At 40.0% G+C, this 17,571-nt stretch overlaps 2 protein-coding genes across 5 annotated transcripts; both read right to left on the bottom strand.

Moving 5' to 3' along the window:
* Window positions 1-3,119: 3,119 nt before the first annotated feature.
* LOC147988014 (disease resistance protein RGA5-like) lies at window positions 3,120-7,791 on the bottom strand. 2 transcript variants are annotated; one of them, XM_087545596.1, is made up of 4 exons: window positions 7,329-7,791; window positions 6,327-7,174; window positions 3,829-5,917; window positions 3,120-3,596 (listed from the first exon to the last, which is right to left on the bottom strand). In XM_087545596.1, exons 2-3 carry the CDS (start codon window positions 7,118-7,120, stop codon window positions 3,973-3,975), a joined length of 2,739 nt encoding a protein of 912 aa, XP_087401722.1. In that variant the 5' UTR covers window positions 7,121-7,174; window positions 7,329-7,791; the 3' UTR covers window positions 3,120-3,596; window positions 3,829-3,972. The 2 variants fall into 2 exon arrangements, with proteins under 2 accessions (XP_087401722.1, XP_087401721.1); XM_087545595.1 differs by having other exon boundaries at window positions 7,352-7,791.
* Window positions 7,792-12,192: 4,401 nt separating this feature from the next.
* LOC125540527 (disease resistance protein RGA5-like) lies at window positions 12,193-17,075 on the bottom strand. Of its 3 annotated transcripts, none has more exons than XR_015617768.1 (5): window positions 16,797-17,075; window positions 15,695-16,542; window positions 13,258-15,245; window positions 13,018-13,118; window positions 12,193-12,686 (listed from the first exon to the last, which is right to left on the bottom strand). XR_015617768.1 is itself a non-coding variant. In XM_087545594.1 (4 exons), exons 2-3 carry the CDS (start codon window positions 16,486-16,488, stop codon window positions 13,292-13,294), a joined length of 2,748 nt encoding a protein of 915 aa, XP_087401720.1. In that variant the 5' UTR covers window positions 16,489-16,542; window positions 16,797-17,075; the 3' UTR covers window positions 12,194-12,686; window positions 13,258-13,291. The 3 variants fall into 3 exon arrangements, 1 of the variants encoding a protein (XP_087401720.1); XR_015617767.1 differs by having other exon boundaries at window positions 13,045-13,118; XM_087545594.1 differs by lacking the exon at window positions 13,018-13,118 and having other exon boundaries at window positions 12,194-12,686.
* Between the last annotated feature and the right edge of the window lie 496 nt (window positions 17,076-17,571).

Here is a 17,571-nt window from a genome sequence, read left to right as displayed (position 1 = left end):
CTGTTTTCTTTTTCTTTTTCATTTTTTCGTTTTTTTTCTCTTTTCAAAGTTATATTATTATTTTTGCAATTTTTTTGTGTTGCTCACAATTGTTCAAAACTTCACAAAATGTTCTCATTTTTCAAATTTTGTTCATGCTTTCAAAAAATTGTTCAAAACTTCACAAAATATTCTCATTTTCAAATTTTGTTCATCCTTTCAAAAAAATTGTTCAAAACTTTAAAAAATGTTCTCATTTTCAATTTTTGTTCCTGACTTGAAAAAATGTTCATGCTTTCAAAAAATTATTCAAAGTTAAAAAAAATTTCTCATCTTCAAATTTTGTTTCTCTTTTCTTTTTTTAGTTTCTTTTTCTTTTTATGTTTTTTTCACAATTTCACAACTTTGCAAAATTTGTTCGCAAATTAAGAAAAATGTTCGTTTTTTCAATTCTTGTTCGTGAGTTTCAGTAAATGTTCCTTTTCAAATTTTGTTTTCATTTTTTCAGAAAATGTTCAAGTTTGAAATTTTTGTTCGTGAGTTTCGTAAAATTTTCCCATTTCAAATTTTTTTTCACATATTTCAAATTTTGTTCGGCAGTTTTAAAGAATGTTCACATATTTCATACGAACTTAACTTTTTCTCTCAAACATAACGTTTGGGTACAAAATTTTGTTCTCTAAATTCAAAAAATGTTCGGGATTTTAAAAAGTGTTCATTTTATCAAAACTTTGTTCAAGTATTTTAGTTGTTCTTCTAGCATTCAGCAAACGCGAACAATTTTTGAATTTTTAAATTTTTTGAACATATCCAATGTTTAAGGTTTCTAGGTGGGGGTGTTAGATATGTAGTAGATGATCTTTTAAAGTACCCGCGTTAGATATGACCGAAGGAGGTAGTTAGCTCGCCTGGTTAGTGACAAGAGTATACTAGCTCCACATGCAGGGACCGATCCCCCCCTTCGCGTTATAATTTTAGGTGATGATTTTGCTGTTTCGTCGCGACGATGGGCCGGCCCATTCGGGGGGCTGTACCTGTGCGGCGCTTGCGAATCGGACGCAAAGAGCGGCGCATAGGAGGTCCCGGGGGTACGTGCTACGTGGCTCCCCGGAGCGGTGCGCGTAGGAACCCCGAGGGCGCAGCACGCGCTGCAAAGGAAGCGGGCACGCACCCCCAGCTCCTCTTCTGGGCCGGCCCATGTGTGGCCGGGACGCTGCCTGTTGTTTTTTGCGGATGTTTCCTTTTTCTTTTTTCCTTTTCTTTTTCTCTTTTTGCCAATATTTCGGGATAAAAAAAGGTCCTAAATTTCAAAAAGTTGCTAATTTTGAATAAAATAATCATGATTTCAAAAAAAACATGATTTCCAAAAAGATGCTCGGTAATTCAAAAATTGTTCATGAATTTGGCAAAAAATGTTCACAAATTTTCAAAATGTTAATGAATTTAAAACAATGATCATGATTTCAAAAAAATGTTCATGGAATTGAAAACTGTTCACAAAATAAGTAAATCATGACTACGGAAATATGCTCTGGAATTCAAAAACTGTTCATGAATTTGTAAAAATATGTTCACAAACTTAAAAAAATGTTCAAAATTTAGAAAATTCAGACAAATGTTCGCTAATTCAAAAAATGTTCAAGAATTTGGAAAAAATGTTCACGATTCAAAAAAAAATTGTTCGGTAATGCTAAAAAAGCTAAAGAATTTGAAAAAAACTGTTCATGATTTTGAAAAAGTAGTCTTTAATTTTAAAATGTTCATTATTTCAAAATAAATGTTCATTATTTGAAAAACATGTTCACGACTTATGAGAATGTTCACAAATTTCTAAAAAATTGTTCAGGATTTCAACAAAAATGTTCATTAGTTTTAAGAAATGTTCACCGTTTGAAAAAAAAATTCATGATTTAACAGTAACGATTTAGTAAAAAATAAAACCACGATTTTGGAAAAAATGTTCATCACTCTAAAATATATGATTTTCAAATCAAATCGTGAATTAATAGATTTTCGGAAATTGAAAAACAAGAATAAAAATGAAAACATAAAAGAAAATAAAAAATGAAAAGAAAATAGAAAAAGGAAAAGAAAAAACGGAAAAAGAAAAAGAAAACCCGAAAGAAAAACATGAAAACCCGGTTCAGGGAAGGTTCGAAAACCTTCCCAAAACCGGTTGGGGTTAAACCCCGAAATGGGCCGTACGCGCCGTATAGGATCCCTGGAGACGATGTGTTCGCTCACCTCAGGTGCTCACTTAAATGGGCTTCCCCATTGCGGGATGCTCTTTGGGCCTCTAGAGCACATTACTACTATTTTTATAACTTTTTCTTACATTTATTAATTGGAATATTTTTACTTAAATTTAAAAAAACATTCATCACGTATACATAAAAATATTAATATAGTGCAAATAATAAAATTTGTGCAACTTTTATAATTTTAAAATTTCTTGCATTTAAAACTGTTCCCTTGTTTCAGAAAATGTATGTGAAATTTAAAAAAAATGCTTTTCTATTCTAAAAAACAATGTTTCATAACATTCAAAATTATACATGACATTTTAGATCAAGTTCACACGTTTCCAAAAATGTGTTTGTGACATTTAAAAAAATATGTAAAGAAGGTAAAATAAATGTTCCTGCAGGTTAAAAAATTTATATTACAATATGATTCAAGAAAAAGATCAACATATATTAATTCAGAAAAAGATCAACGTATACAGTGATGTAAAACATCTTATATATATTTACAGAGGAAGTAGATGACATGTCCATTCAGTAGGTACATACGGCTGTACTGTAAAGTAATGCTTACAAACAGTGTATGTACGTAGGTCCATGGGCATTGAGCAGATCGGCGGTAGTGAAGCAGCTGCATGCATCAATCCGCCCACCCGGCCGTGTTCGAATCATCATGGCGACTGCTGGGGTGCTATCAGACGGTTATTTCGCAGACAGATCTGACTTGGTGTTCCTCTAAGCCAAAATTGCATCAAGTAACTCAGCTATGTTATCCTGACACCTAGTGCGATGAGGCCCTTGTAATGCAGAGCAGGTGCTACAACCTCCAACGGAAAAATGAGTGAAACAGCATTTGATCACAAAGTTATATGAGCGCTTGTGTTTGTACTGATGCTCAAAAAAGTTACAGTAGAACTGAACAAATTACAATACATCTCGAATAAACTGTCTCTTCAACAAGTTGAATCTTCAAACAAGGAATGTTCAGTTCAATACAGAGCAAGCACACGAAAATAAATGAACAGGATAATTCGGAGGCTGGAAAAGCTGGGAGGAAGGGGCAAGCAACCATCTATGACAGTGCAAGCTCCTGCCCAGCACCAACCCTTATTACAAGCACAACAAAAACGTGGTCATCATTCATCCATAGAGGTAACGAGATGCAACTCGGTGAGATAATGAATTGAATGTTCACTAAGGGTAAATGGAATCAGGTGGCACAAGAAGCGAAGATGCGTCCAGCAGTCCATCTAACAATTCATCTGCATCCGTTGTGACTTGTATATATTGGTAGACATCTAGTTGCAGCATACCATTGTTGTCCTCACAAAGCTACCCCAGTTAATCAATAGGAATTGACATCCTTTTCATTTCCTACAAACCAATATCATTGAGACAAGTTAAACATCTCTGAAATTACGCAGGTGAGGGAGTTCATCAGAACCACTCGTGCTGGTTCATTTCTCACGTTAATCTAACATAAAGTAGCCTAAAAGAAATTAAAAGAATAGCACAAAGATCACAGAACCACGATCAAAGAATAGCACAAATATAGTAGTATTAATTAGCAAGAATGAAATCAAACAAGAAAAATGATGTGGAATACCTCATTCGAATTAATGATAATAGCAGGAAAACCTTGCCATGATAAAGAAACGATTACTGATAATAGCAACGCAATAAAGCACATATCAAGCAGGGGGGCCTGGGATACTGTAGGTGGAAACTTGCTGCAGAGTCGAAGCAGAAATTAGTCCTCCATACAAACCGGCCAGTACCAAAAGCGGACTAGAGTCCGTGGATTCCCGGGATGCCTGTCCACAATACTCCTGAAATCAGATTCAGCGCAGCTCTTTTGAGATTCCGTAGCCTTGACGCATGAGATACGCGCAGACACCTCTTCCAGTGCAGCCAATTGCTCGATGCCGGCTGGTCCGGCTCCGTTCTGCTTCTGTACATCGATGTTGAAAGTTAACCCCAGCCTCTCGACGATGGGCATCGCCCCAGATTGGAAGATCAGGTATGATGCTCTGCTCAAGCCGATCTCAAAACGCTTTAGAACAGGGAATGTTCCTCTTCCATCGATGATAATCATTTGTTTTGGTGATCTTCGGACCTGTAAATCAAGGTCGAGGAGGGAGGGCAACCTCCCAAGAATACCAACACCATCATCGAGCAGCTCGTCAACTTGGAGTTGCAACTCACGGAGGTTATGAAGTTCCCTCGTCCAGTTAGGGACCCTGGAAAACCAACAGTCCCACGAAACTGAACCTCTGTCGTAGAGTCGCTGAAGGCTGCAGGGAGCAAGTGACAAACCATCCATGCATCCTTTTATATTATGTATGTACAGGGACTCGAGCCTACAAAGTTTTCTCAAAGAAGAGCATAGAACATCCATCTTTCTTACCCTGGCGTCCTCATCTTCGAACTTGCCGGCCAAAGATAGATTTCTCATATTGGTAAGCTCTCCAAGGCCCTTGCAGTTATCTAGTGATTCAAAACCCAAACTAAATTCCATAAGAAATCTCAGGGATTTCATGTTTCCGATCCCATCAGGCAGCCTACATGCATATCCAATACCCAGATGCGACAAGTGTGGCAGATGAACTATATCAGATGGAATACTACTGGAATTGTATGTAACAAGGGTTTCTAATTGCTGGAGCCCTCTAATCTGTCTTGGTAGCTGCAAACCAAAACCGGTACCAGCCATTACATATCTTAGCTGATATAGTTCACTCATTCCAGTAAAGTCCATTGTACTGTGGTTCTCGACAGAAAGAACTCGGAGGAACTTGAACTTTGACAGAGGAGGTATTTTACCAGAGTGTCCAAAGATCATAACGGAGCGAACCTGTGACAAACTTATATTTTCTGGTAATATTCCATTATCTGAATCATTCAAACGAAGAGACAACCGACGAACCTTATATTCCCCTTCTGTAATGGCTTCTGAGCCGTCCACTATACTGAGAAAATTCTCTTCTTTGCATTTAAACAAGATAAGATCCAGCATCATATCATGTACTTTGCATGTTGTCACTGCGCCTCCAACATCAAACTCTACGGGCTGAACAAGGCTCCTATTGACAAGCTCATTGAAATAGTTTCTTGCATTTTTCTCCACATCTTGTCCATTTTCTTTACTAATGAAGCCTTCCGCCATCCACTGGCGTTCCAGATCGGACCTCTGTATGGTGTAGTCCTCCGGATACATAGCAAGATATAACAAGCAAGTCTTCAAATGAGATGGAAGATCTTTGTAGCTGAGGTTTAAGATTTGCCTCATCCCATTCAGTGTGAGTTTTGTTCCAGACATCGAGCCCAAAGAATTCCGTACATGTTCCCACTCTTCTTCGTTGGGACCTTCACTAGCTAGAAGGCCTGCTATGCTGATAATTGCAAGAGGCAAGCCACCACATTTGTTCAGAATTTCAACTGAAACATCTCTGAGGTGGTTAGGGCAAATGTCCTCCGAGCCAAATATCCTGCCAAAAAATAGCTTTCTTGAGTCTTCGTTGCTGAGGGGTTTCATTTGTAAAATGTACTCATGGTGAGGGGAGCAACATGCCGTAGCAACTTCTAGACTTCTTGTAGTCACTATTACTCTGCTGGCAAGATCATTTTCTGGGAAAGCACATTTAATAAATTCCCAGGCTGATACATCCCATAGATCATCAATTACAATCAAGTACCTGCCATACATACAACAAAATGTTAAGAACACTTATAAAAAAAATAGAAATTTAAACAAGAGAGATTGAACTTCCTTTATTCAATTATTAGTCGTGGCTGGATAACAAAAACAAACACAAAATTACAGAAAAAACGTAATACTTTTCATTCATAATAAACTTAGTAAACAATTGAAAGTTAAACAGATATTCTCATACAGATTGTTAACTGCAGTTACTATACGCATAATTGTTTCAACACTTCTACTGTTTGATAGGCTGATCAGATTTTTTTCCAGAAAAACATTATCTACACAATATATTTCATCCTCTTTTTGCGACCAAATTAGGCATGTATAATAAGTATCCTTACGATATCTTGCTATCAAAGACAATGACAAAATATAATACAAGGAGCAATAGTATGCACCTCTTAGTCTGAAGACATTCTCTTAGTTTGTCAAAAAGATGTGAATCGCAAGCATCAATAGGCAGCTGTGTACCAAGTTGGGATAGTAAACTTCGTAGAAGATTTGGAATGTTTGGCATCTGGGACACCGGCACAAATGCACCATAGGCAAAATCGCCCTTTAGCCTCTGGTATACCTCATTGGCAAGTGTTGTTTTGCCTAGACCTCCAAATCCCACAACTGCTACCACCTTAAGCTGCTTCTCCTCATCAATTAGCCAATCTGCAAGCTCATTCTTTGGCCCCTCCATGCCAACAAGGTTAGCCGCCTTTTCATAGAGTGTTTTAACTCGTGGGTCAATGGCAACAACATTACTTGATTGGCGGATAAGCTTATCAAGGTCATATCTTCTGTGGCGATCACTAGTCTCGTGCACAAGTTTCTTGATCTCTTCAATCTGTCCAGCAATCCTGTGACGGGCCCTTGAAGTTTTGAGACGTCGAATCGTCTTGCGGACAAACCCAGATTTCTTGTCTTTCTCCCCAATGTTTTGGATGAAGTCATCAATGATGTCCTCGATGTCATAAGACAACTCCCGCAGTGTGTTTCTCCAACTCTTGGTCCGTGGATCTGGCTTGTCCACATCTGCAAGTCTCCCGAGAGCATCCTTCATACTGCCAAGCTCATCACGGATGTACTTCACCTCTTTTCGCAGGTTCTTCATCTTGGCGAACTGTTCCCCCATGAGGGCGGTCAGCTTACCCAGAAGGGAGTTCATAGCGCCTGTAGAAGCGCTCACCATTATTCCGGTCATCTCTTGCCGGCCAACTTTTTTTAATCTTGGCTTCTACCTATGCTTGAGAGGAACCTGTAGTATGGGCATTATATAGGTCAGAAATTCCAGAGATAGAATGATAGATAGCATGCTGGAATGAAGGATATTTATAAACAAAACATAAGAAATTAGTCCTATACATGTACTTCGTAAGGTTCCAGAGCAAAAAAAAGAGCAGGGAGATTACCATGAGCTGGGCAAGAGATTTACCAGAGTAGATCGAGAAACCTTCGCTTGTGATGATTGCTCTAAGCCGAAGAGCAACAGTCCCCACTTGCGGCATGTGGCCATGCCGCCATGGCTGCTCCTCAGGGAAACCAACTTGAGGAAACGCACCTCTCGCACCCTTGAGATCCAGCTTCTCTGTCGGCAGGTTACCACTCCTGCTCGCCGCCGGTTGAAGCACCCCGGCGCCGCCGTTGAAACACCTTCAAGGTGCAGGAATAGCAAGATGGGGTGCCGCACGGCCTCGCGGATGGATGGGCGACCGCTCGCCGGAGCAACGAGGGGCCGGGTGGATGGCCGCCGCTCGTCGGAGGAGCAGCGCGGGGAGGTGGATGATGGCTGCTCGCCGCAGGAGCAGCAAGCCAGCAAGGGGTGTGCTCTGATTTGGGGGAGAAAATGTTGTGTTGATTAAGCGATGGGATAAGGAAATGGTTTGCGGGCCCACGAGGAGACGCGTGGGGGAAGACCCACGACCGTCGTCCCTTTTGCTAATGAACTTTGATTAATCATCTTAAATCACGTCTTCCAAAGCCTGGAATCTTTCCTCGCTCCCAGTATTCCATCCCATGTGCAAGCCACTCAAGGCACCGTACACATTTTGAATGGGTCATCGTCATAGATTAATTGATCTGATTGATGAAGCAAAGGTAGAGGACTTCCTTAGAGCATTTTTTAGTAGATCCCTTATATCTCATTCAACTGTAAAATAACCGTCAGTTTTCAGTTTTGGACAGAAAAAGTAACCCGAATATACACCTTATACACTTTCGACCTTTAATTTTTTTAGGGGTGCGGTAACTTCATCATCACCGTCGCCACGCCGTCGTGCTGACGGAACTCTCCCTCGGCCTCAACTGGATCAAGAGTTCAGGGACATCATCGAGCTGAACGTGTGCTGAATGCGGTGGTGCCGTACGTTCGGTACTTGGATCGGTTGGATCGCGAAGACGTTCGACTATATCAACCGCGTTACTAAACGCTTCCGCTTTCGGTCTACGAGAGTACGTAGACACACTCTCCCCGCTCGTTGCTATGCTTCTTCTAGATAGATTTTGCGTGATCGTTGGCAAATTTTTGAAATACTACGTTCCCCAACATCCAGGAGCTCGCCGGTCTTCCCACACGCCTCCATGGCACCACACCAGAGCACCTCACTGTTGGAAATGTGCCCTAGAGGTTGTAATGTTGTATTATTATATTTTCGTTATTCATAATTAAGAGTTTATATTTCATGCTATAACTGCTATGATTCTGGAATATGCGATTCAATGGAAAACTCATATGCATGTGTGAAGTAATAAACGGTAACAATAGGTTCCCGGTCTCGCTTCTAAGATCGGCTCAAGTGTTGTTGGTTTCCGGATCTTAGAATATCATCAAGTGTAACGATAGTCCTAAAACAACATTGAGGGTATGATGTTAGAAGAGCGATCACATTGAATCAACCATATTCTTGTCTGTTATACTCTATTCTTAGTTCCTCAGAACATAAGAGTATCTCGGTCACTTCCTACCAGACGATGGGCTTTGGGGTTGCTCAAACGTCATCTGTAACAAGGTGATCATACGGCAACTTTCAAGCTCATCGGAAAGTTTGACAAGTGATCGGGTAGCTAAAGAGAGCGATTTAACAAAGAGGCTCGTCCCGAGGACCGAGGCCTAACAGGCTTTTACACAGGCGACCCGGTCTTGGGCCTGATTTGTAGGCCTGACGCCTGGGCTGGGCCAGGCCTGGGTCTGGGTTTTCTGCGTCGGGCTTGGTTAGGCCCGGCCCGAGGGATGGCCAGGTATACCAACCAGAGACATCATACTTCTTGTGATTATCAACTCAGTTTTCATCCTTTTGTTCTTTCTTTCCATTTTCTTTTCCTTTTCCTTTTCTCTTTTATTTTTATTTTTCTATTTCTTTTTTCCGTTTCTTAAATTTGTGAACTTTTTCAATCATTGATCTGTTTTTTCAAAATTAATGAATTTTTTGATGATTTTTTACCATTTTAGAATGGATGAACAATTTTTTAAATATGTGAACTATTTTCCTAAGTTGAGGAACCTTTTTTAATTTTTTTGTGAACGTTTTCAAATTGTAACTTTTTTCTCAATTCAAATTTTTTTCCAAAATCGTTGAACTTTTTGTTCAATATCGGTGATATTTATTTAAAAAAAATCGATGATCGTTTCCCAATTTTTGATTTTCTTTTTAAATTGATGAAATTTTCTTCAAAATCGATGATAACTTTTTGGTCGAAATGGATGAACTTTTTCCTTTACAATTTTCGTTTTTTGATTTCACATTTTTTTCGCAAGTACTAAAAAACACGCCCGGTTTTTCTACCAGGCCAACAGAAAAAAAAGTAAGAAAAAAAGTTTCCCGCGGCCGAGCTAGGAAAAGGAGTCGGCGTGTAGGTGGAGCGATCGAGCAGTGGGAGCCAAGCTCGTTTTTGGTCCGCGGCCCACTCAGGCGTGTATGAGCGCTAGTTGATTCCGGGGGCAGAAGGCGCCGCCGTATAGGAGCTCCCGTGGAGTAATCCCTATTTGAGTCATACTACATCTAGATGCCGAGGCACAAGGCATCACTCTATGGTCCTGGCCAATGTATTGATCAGTTCCATCGATTTTGTTTTGTTCTGTTCGTTTGTATTCCACTTTTTGTTTCGTTTTCTTTTAGTTCAATGCTATTGTGTTTTTGGTTTGATCCTATTCCAGGTTGTGTTGGTTCGACATAATTTTCAGAATAAGTACAGTTTTTCAAACTCCAAATTTTATAATTTAATGTGAACTTGTTGGAATACACAAACAGTTTTATAAATTAGAGAACAAGTGTTGAAATTAGACAAATAATTGGAAGCATTAAAAAATAATCCAAGGACATTCATTTAAACACAAACATTATTTAGAAGTCGCAGAAATTTTATAATTTGGAGAAAACAAGAATGTTCTTTATAAGAAAAAATATTATTCAATTTTCGTGAGAATTTTGGAAATTTAGTAGTTTTCCTAATTTAATTATTTTCTACTGCAGCAATTTTAGGACTTTTTTTGGAGTAACCACAGTAAGTACTGCCAATAATGTGTTTAGAACGAGATAAAGTGTTCGCTCACCTGAGTCGCCCCCTTAAATGGACCAAGCCATCACGCGACGAACGTTAGGTATCAAAAGCACATAATTATTATTTTTATTAAATTTACTTACATTTTTCAGTGGACAACATGATACTGAAATTACAAAAAAACATTCATTGTCCGAAGATAATTTTTTAACATTGTGAGAATAATAAAATTCGAGCAACTCTGTTCATAATATTTAAGAGATGTTCCTGACATTTCAAACTGTTCCCGCGTTTCAATAAAATGTACGTGAAGTTTTTAAAAATGGTTATACAATATAAACAAAAGTTCCTGTGATTCAGAATACAATGCTTCATAACATTCAAAAAATGCACGAGACACTTTATAAATAGTTCACATATTTCCATAAATGTGTTTGTGACATTTAAAAATGTTCATACAAGGTAAAATAAATGTTCATGTAGTTGAAAATAATGTTTCATATCATTAAATAAAAATCTCAAAGTGTTTTTGACAAAATTATTTAACACATGTTTTATTTTATTTTCAAAAACATATATTTGAAAAATATAATCATGTGTTTGAAATTTATAAAATTATACTTAAATAATGTTCCTTATGTAAAATAATGTAGAATACATATGAAAAGTAGATATCAAACATATATTTTTAGAAAATGATAATCATGTATTTCGAAATGTTAAACATGTATAAATTTTCCTCATAAATACGAAAAACTGAGAACGGGTATAAAAAATTCGCGATGTGTATAAAAAATGTATAATATGTATGAAAAAGTAGACGTGTATCGAATATTTTTTTAGAAAAAATAAAGCACAAAATAAACCGATATAGAAACGCCGACAACTGAAACCCAAAAAAACTGTTGAAAACCAAACATAAAACTACGAATAATGAATAGTAAAACAAAAAAACAAAAAATGAATACGAAACATAGAAGAAACTCTGAAAAAATGATAAAGGAAAAACACAGAGCACAGAAAAGAAATTGCCGAAAGGTTTGAAAATCGGTCCAAACCGGCCAATAGAACCTTCCTAAAAACCATTTTACAAGCTGGCCTCCTGAAAAGGAACCAGCTCTGCGTCCGAGGCGAGGCTACTGTAGCTCTCAGAATAGGCGAGAAATAGCCCTGGCGGTTTTTCTGGTCTACCAGTGATCGATCACTAGTTTAAGTACTTACGTACTTTATGGTGGCGCTAGAAAAAAAGAACATGAGACGAGAGCATTCTTGTTCCTTCGTCCTTCATCTTTAGTGACCAAAAATGTCTTATATTTGTTTACACTGGAAGTAAGTGACATATCCATTCAGTAGGTACATACGGCTGTACTGTAATACTTACAACCAGTGTATGTATGTAGGCCCATAGGCATTGAGCAGATCGGCGGTAGTGAAGCAGCTGCTTGCATCAACCCGCCCACTGATTTTCGAATTGTACCACGACTCTGCTGGGGTGCTATCCGCGGTTATTTCGCAGAGGTCTCACTTCCACATAAGAACTGACAATTAAGGGAGGGATCCGTCCCCCTTAAGCCCCGCTTTTTTAACATCAATCAAGTGTGCTCGAAATTTTACATATGTACTTACCTGGTGTTTCTCGCGGCATATACGAAACATAGAAGACACCTAGTAAGATGAGGCCCTGGTAATGCTGGGCAGGTGCTACAACCTCCAATGAAATGCGTGAAATATCATTTCATCGCAGAGTTACAGAGAAACTGAGCAAATTACAATACATCTCGAATAAATGAATTGTGTTTTCAACAAGCTGAATCTTCAAACAAGGAATGTTCAGTTCAATACAGAATAAGCACACCAAAACAAATGAAAAAGATAATTCGGAGGCTGGAAAAGCTGGGAGGAAGGGGCAAGCAACCATCTATGACAGTGCAAGCTCCTGCCCAGCACCAACCCTTATTACAAGCACAACAAAAACGTGGTCATCATTCATCCCATAGAGGTAACAGAATGCAGCTCAGTGAGATAATGTAGTGAAGATGCGTCCAGCAGTCCATCTAACAATTCATCTCGGTGAAATAATGAATTGAATGTTCACCAAGAGTAAATGGAATCAGGTGGCACAATAAGCGAAGATGCATGCAGCAGTCCATCTAACAATTTATCTCCATCCGTTGTGACTTGTACATATTGGTAGACATCTGCTTGCAGCATTCCATTGTTGTCGTCCTCACAAAGCTATCCCAATCAATAGGAATTGACATCCACTTCATTTCCTACAAACCAATATCATTGAGACAGGTCAGACCTCTCTGAAATTACACAGGTGAGGGAGTTCATCAGAACCACTCGTGCTAGTTCATTTCTCACGTTAACGTAACAATAAAAGTTGCCACAAGAAATTGAAGAATACCACAAAGACCACAAAACCATGAGGAAATCTATCTCAAGAATCGAAAGCGAAAGCTGTACATCACACCGTGCATGGAAGAGAAGACCTTAGCAGGGTAGCACAACATACGTACAGTACAAATAAATATAGTAGTAGTATTAATTACCAACAATGAAATCATACTAAAAAATGATGTGAATTAGCAGGGTACTCACAATTGTTCCTGGTGAGAAAGAAAATACCTTTCTTCCAACTGTTTAAACACGTAACACCTTATTTTCAAAATTCGACCGGGAATGTGAACTTGAGCGTACACCTATATTTAGTTTGGTGGAAATCAGGCTACTGGGATAAGTATTCACTAATGAGTAATAATAACACAGTAAAGCGCGTATCAGGCTACAGGACTCACGAGACAAACAAGCAATCAAACGCGAGAGTGGAAACGCGCGTACCAGCTGCATGCTAGCTGCAGAGTCGAAGCAGAAATTACTCCTCTTTAAAACTCGGCCAGTTCCAAAAGCGGACTAGAGTCCGTGGATTCCCGGGATGCCTGTCCACAATACTCCTGAAATCAGATTCAGCGCAGCTCTTTTGAGATTTCGTAGCCTTGGAACACACATGAAGGCAGACACGCGCAGACACCTCTTCCAGTGTAGCCAAGTGCTCGATGCCGGCTGGTCCGGCTCCGTTCTGCTTCTGTACATCCATCTTGAAACGTAACCCCAGCATCTGGACCATGGGCATCGCCCCAGATTGGAAGATCAGGTATGATGCTCTGCTCAAGCCGATCACAAAACGCTTTAGAACAGGGAATGCTCCTCTTCCATCGATGATAATCATTTGTTTTGGTGGTCCCCGGACATGTAAATCAAGGTCGATGAGGGAGGGCAACCCCCCAAGAATACCAACACCATCATCAAGCAGCTCGTCAACTTGGAGTTGCAACTCATGGAGGTTATGAAGCTCCCTCGTCCAGTCAGGGACTCTGGAAAACCAACAGTCCCACGAAACTGAACCTCTGCCGTAGAGTCGCTGAAGGCTGCAGGGAGCAAGTGACAAACCATCCATGCATCCTTTTATATTATGTATGTACAGGGACTCGAGCCTACAAAGTTTTCTCAAAGAAGAGCATAGAACATCCATCTTTCTTACCCTGGCGTCCTCATCTTCGAACTTGCCGGCCAAAGATAGATTTCTCATATTGGTAAGCTCTCCAAGGCCCTTGCAGTTATCTAGTGATTCAAAACCCAAACTAAATTCCCTAAGAAACCTCAGGGATTTCATGTTTCCGATCCCATCAGGCAGCCTACATGCATATCCAATACCCAGATGCGACAAGTGTGGCAGATGAACTATATCAGATGGAATACTACTGGAATTGTATGTAACAAGTGTTTCTAATTGCTGGAGCCCTCTAATCTGTCTTGGTAGCTGCAAACCATAACCGTAGCCAATCATTACATATCTTAGCTGATACAGTTCACCCATTCCAGTAAAGTCCATTGTACTGTAGTCCTTGACAAAAAGAACTCGGAGGAACTTGAACTTTGACAGAGGAGGTATTTTACCAGAGTGTCCAAAGATCATAACGGAGCGAACCTGTGACAAACTTATATTTTCTGGTAATATTCCATTATCTGAATCATTCAAACGAAGAGACAACCGACGAACCTTATATTCCCCTTCTGTAATGGCTTCTGAGCCGTCCACTATACTGAGAAAATTCTCTTCTTTGCATTTAAACAAGATAAGATCCAGCATCATATCATGTACTTTGCATGTTGTCACTGCGCCTCCAACATCAAACTCTACGGGCTGAACAAGGCTCCTATTGACAAGCTCATTGAAATAGTTTCTTGCATTTTTCTCCACATCTTGTCCATTTTCTTTACTAATGAAGCCTTCCGCCATCCACTGGCGTTCCAGATCGGACCTCTGTATGGTGTAGTCCTCCGGATACATAGCAAGATATAACAAGCAAGTCTTCAGATGAGATGGAAGATCTTTGTAGCTGAGGTTTAAGATTTGCCTCATCCCATTCAGTGTGAGTTTTGTTCCAGACATCGAGCCCAAAGAATTCCGTACATGTTCCCACTCTTCTTCGTTGGGACCTTCACTAGCTAGAAGGCCTGCTATGCTGATAATTGCAAGAGGCAAGCCACCACATTTGTTCAGAATTTCAACTGAAACATCTCTGAGGTGGTTAGGGCAAATGTCCTCCGAGCCAAATATCCTGCCAAAAAATAGCTTCCTTGAGTCTTCGTTGCTGAGGGGTTTCATTTGTAAAATGTACTCATGGTGAGGGGAGCAACATGCCGTAGCAACTTCTAGACTTCGTGTAGTCACTATTACTCTGCTGGCAAGATCATTTTCTGGGAAAGCACATTTAATAAATTCCCAGGCTGATACATCCCATAGATCATCAATTATAATCAAGTACCTGCCATACATACAACATAATGTTAAGAACACTTACAAAAAATTAGAAGTTTAAACACGAGAGATTTAACTTCCTTCAATCAATTATTAGTTGTGGCTGGATAACAAAGACAAACACAAAATTACAGAAAAACCGTAATATATAAGCTAAAATTATTTAACACCTTTTGTTTAAGAAATATTTTTCATTCATAAGAAACTTAGTAAACAATTCACATTTAAACTGATTTTCCCATACAGATTGTTAAGCGCAGTTACTATATGCATAATTGTTTCAACACCTCGACTGTTTGATAGGCTGATCCGATTTGTTTTCCAGAAAAACATTATCTGTACAATATATTTCATTCTCTTTTTGAGACCAAATTAGGCATGTATAATAAGCATTCTTATGATATCTTGCTATCAAAGACAATGACAAAATATAATACAAGGTGCTATAGTATGTACCTCTTAGTCTGCAGACATTCTCTTAGTTTGTCAATAAGATGTGAATCGCAAGCATCAATAGGTGGCTGTGTACCAAGTTGGGATAGTAAACTTCGTAGAAGATTTGGAATGTTTGGCGTTTGGGACACTGGCACGAATGCACCATAGGCAAAATCGCCCTTTAGCCTCTGGTATGCCTCATTGGCAAGTGTTGTTTTGCCTAGACCTCCAAATCCCACAACTGATACGACCTTGAGCTGCTTCTCCTCATCAATTAGCCAATCTACAAGCTCATTCTTTGGCCCCTCCATGCCAACAAGATTAGCCGCCTTTTCATATAGTGTTTTAACTCGTGGATCAATGGCAACAACATTACTTGATTGTGGGATAATCTTATCAAGGTCATATCTTCTGTGGCGATCACTAGTCTCATACACAAGTTTCTTGATGTCTTCAATCTGTCCAGCAATCCTGTGACGGGCCCTTGAAGTTTTGAGACGTCGAATCGTCTTCCGAACAAACCCGGATTTCTTGTCTTTCTCCCCAATGTTTTGGATGAAGTCGTCAATGATGTCCTCGATGTCATAAGACAACTCCCGCAGTGTGTTTCTCCAACTCTTGGTCTGTGGATCTGGCTCGTCCACATCTGCAAGTCTCCCAAGAGCATCCTTCATACTGTGAAGCTCATCATGGATGTACTTCACCTCTTTTCGCAGGTTCTTCATCTTGGCGAACTGTTCCCCCATGAGGGTGGTCAGCTTACCCAGAAGGGAGTTCATTGCGCCTGTAGAAGCGCTCACCATTATTCCGGTCATCTCTTGCCGGCCAACTTTTTTTAATCTTGGCTTCTACCTATGCTTGAGAGGAACCTGTAGTATGGGCATTATATAGGTCAGAAATTCCAGAGATAGATAGCTCTTTATATGGGCATTATATAAGTCAGAAATTCCAGAGATAGATAGGATGCTGGAATGAAGGATATTTATAAACAAAACATAAGAAACTACGCACCTTGGCTGTTCACCCATTTGAAATCATCCCCCCCCCCCCCCCCCCCCCCCCCCCCCAGGTTCTAGAGCACAAAAAATGCAGGAGATTTCCATGAGCTGGGCAAGAGATTTACCAGACTAGATCGAGAAGCCTTCGCTTGTGATGATTGCTCTAAGCCGAAGAGCGCCGGTCACCACTTGCAGCATGTGGCCGTGCCGCCATGGCTGCTCCTCAGGGAAACCAGCTTGAGCAAACGCACCTCTTGCAGTTTTGAGATACAGAAGAAGAGATGTGGGAGGGAGATTCACGCTCAAGCCGACATCCACCAGACATAGCCTGAGATTTAACGTTCACTAGAGTTAATTAACTTTAGTTGGCCTCTAGATCCACGCCACCCCATGTTACCGATGGTACAGTGCAGCATATGGGGTTATCATTGTTTTTTTCTAATGAACTTTGATTAATCATCTTGATCCACGTCTTCCAAAACCAGGAATCTTTGCTCGGTCCCAGTCCCATCCCATGTGCATGCCACTAAAAGGCATCGTACACATTTTGAATGGGTCATCGTCATAGATTAATTGATTTGATTGATGAAGCAAGGTAGAGGACTTCCTTAGGCAAACTGCATCGCACGGATCCGTTTCGTTCGATCGTGTACGTTTGGGTCTGCAATGACAAAAACAACACCCCAACACAGAGTCCCATGGTATTTTTTGACTGTTTTGTGTCCGCTTGAACGCATTTCCGTCGTCAATTTGAGTCAGATTTAGGTTGAAGCGGACACAGACCCATGCGTCCATCTATGCCCTTTTGTCCGGCCTAGCCCACCACCCATCCACCCCTCCCCCCTCTCTCTTCTCCCTTTTCTCTTTTGGCCTACCCACCATGTCGCTATCACGCGTATT

The sequence above is a fragment of the Triticum urartu genome, chromosome 2A (assembly GCF_056163025.1).
Source record: "Triticum urartu cultivar PI428250 chromosome 2A, HENAU_Tu73, whole genome shotgun sequence".
NCBI lineage: Eukaryota > Viridiplantae > Streptophyta > Magnoliopsida > Poales > Poaceae > Triticum > Triticum urartu.
The sequence above is the reverse complement of the archived record's forward strand: the minus strand, read 5'-3'. Positions and strand labels throughout refer to the sequence as shown.

Bases quoted from the DNA above. Each gene is read 5' to 3' on its own strand.
- LOC125540527 (XM_087545594.1), bottom strand. From the start codon at position 16,488: ATGACCGGAATAATGGTGAGCGCTTCTACAGGCGCAATGAACTCCCTT. The intron at 15,246-15,694 runs GTACATACTATA...TATGTATGGCAG, and splicing joins GAATGTCTGCAGACTAAGAG to GTACTTGATTATAATTGATG.
- LOC147988014 (XM_087545596.1), bottom strand. From the start codon at position 7,120: ATGACCGGAATAATGGTGAGCGCTTCTACAGGCGCTATGAACTCCCTT. The intron at 5,918-6,326 runs GTGCATACTATT...TATGTATGGCAG, and splicing joins GAATGTCTTCAGACTAAGAG to GTACTTGATTGTAATTGATG.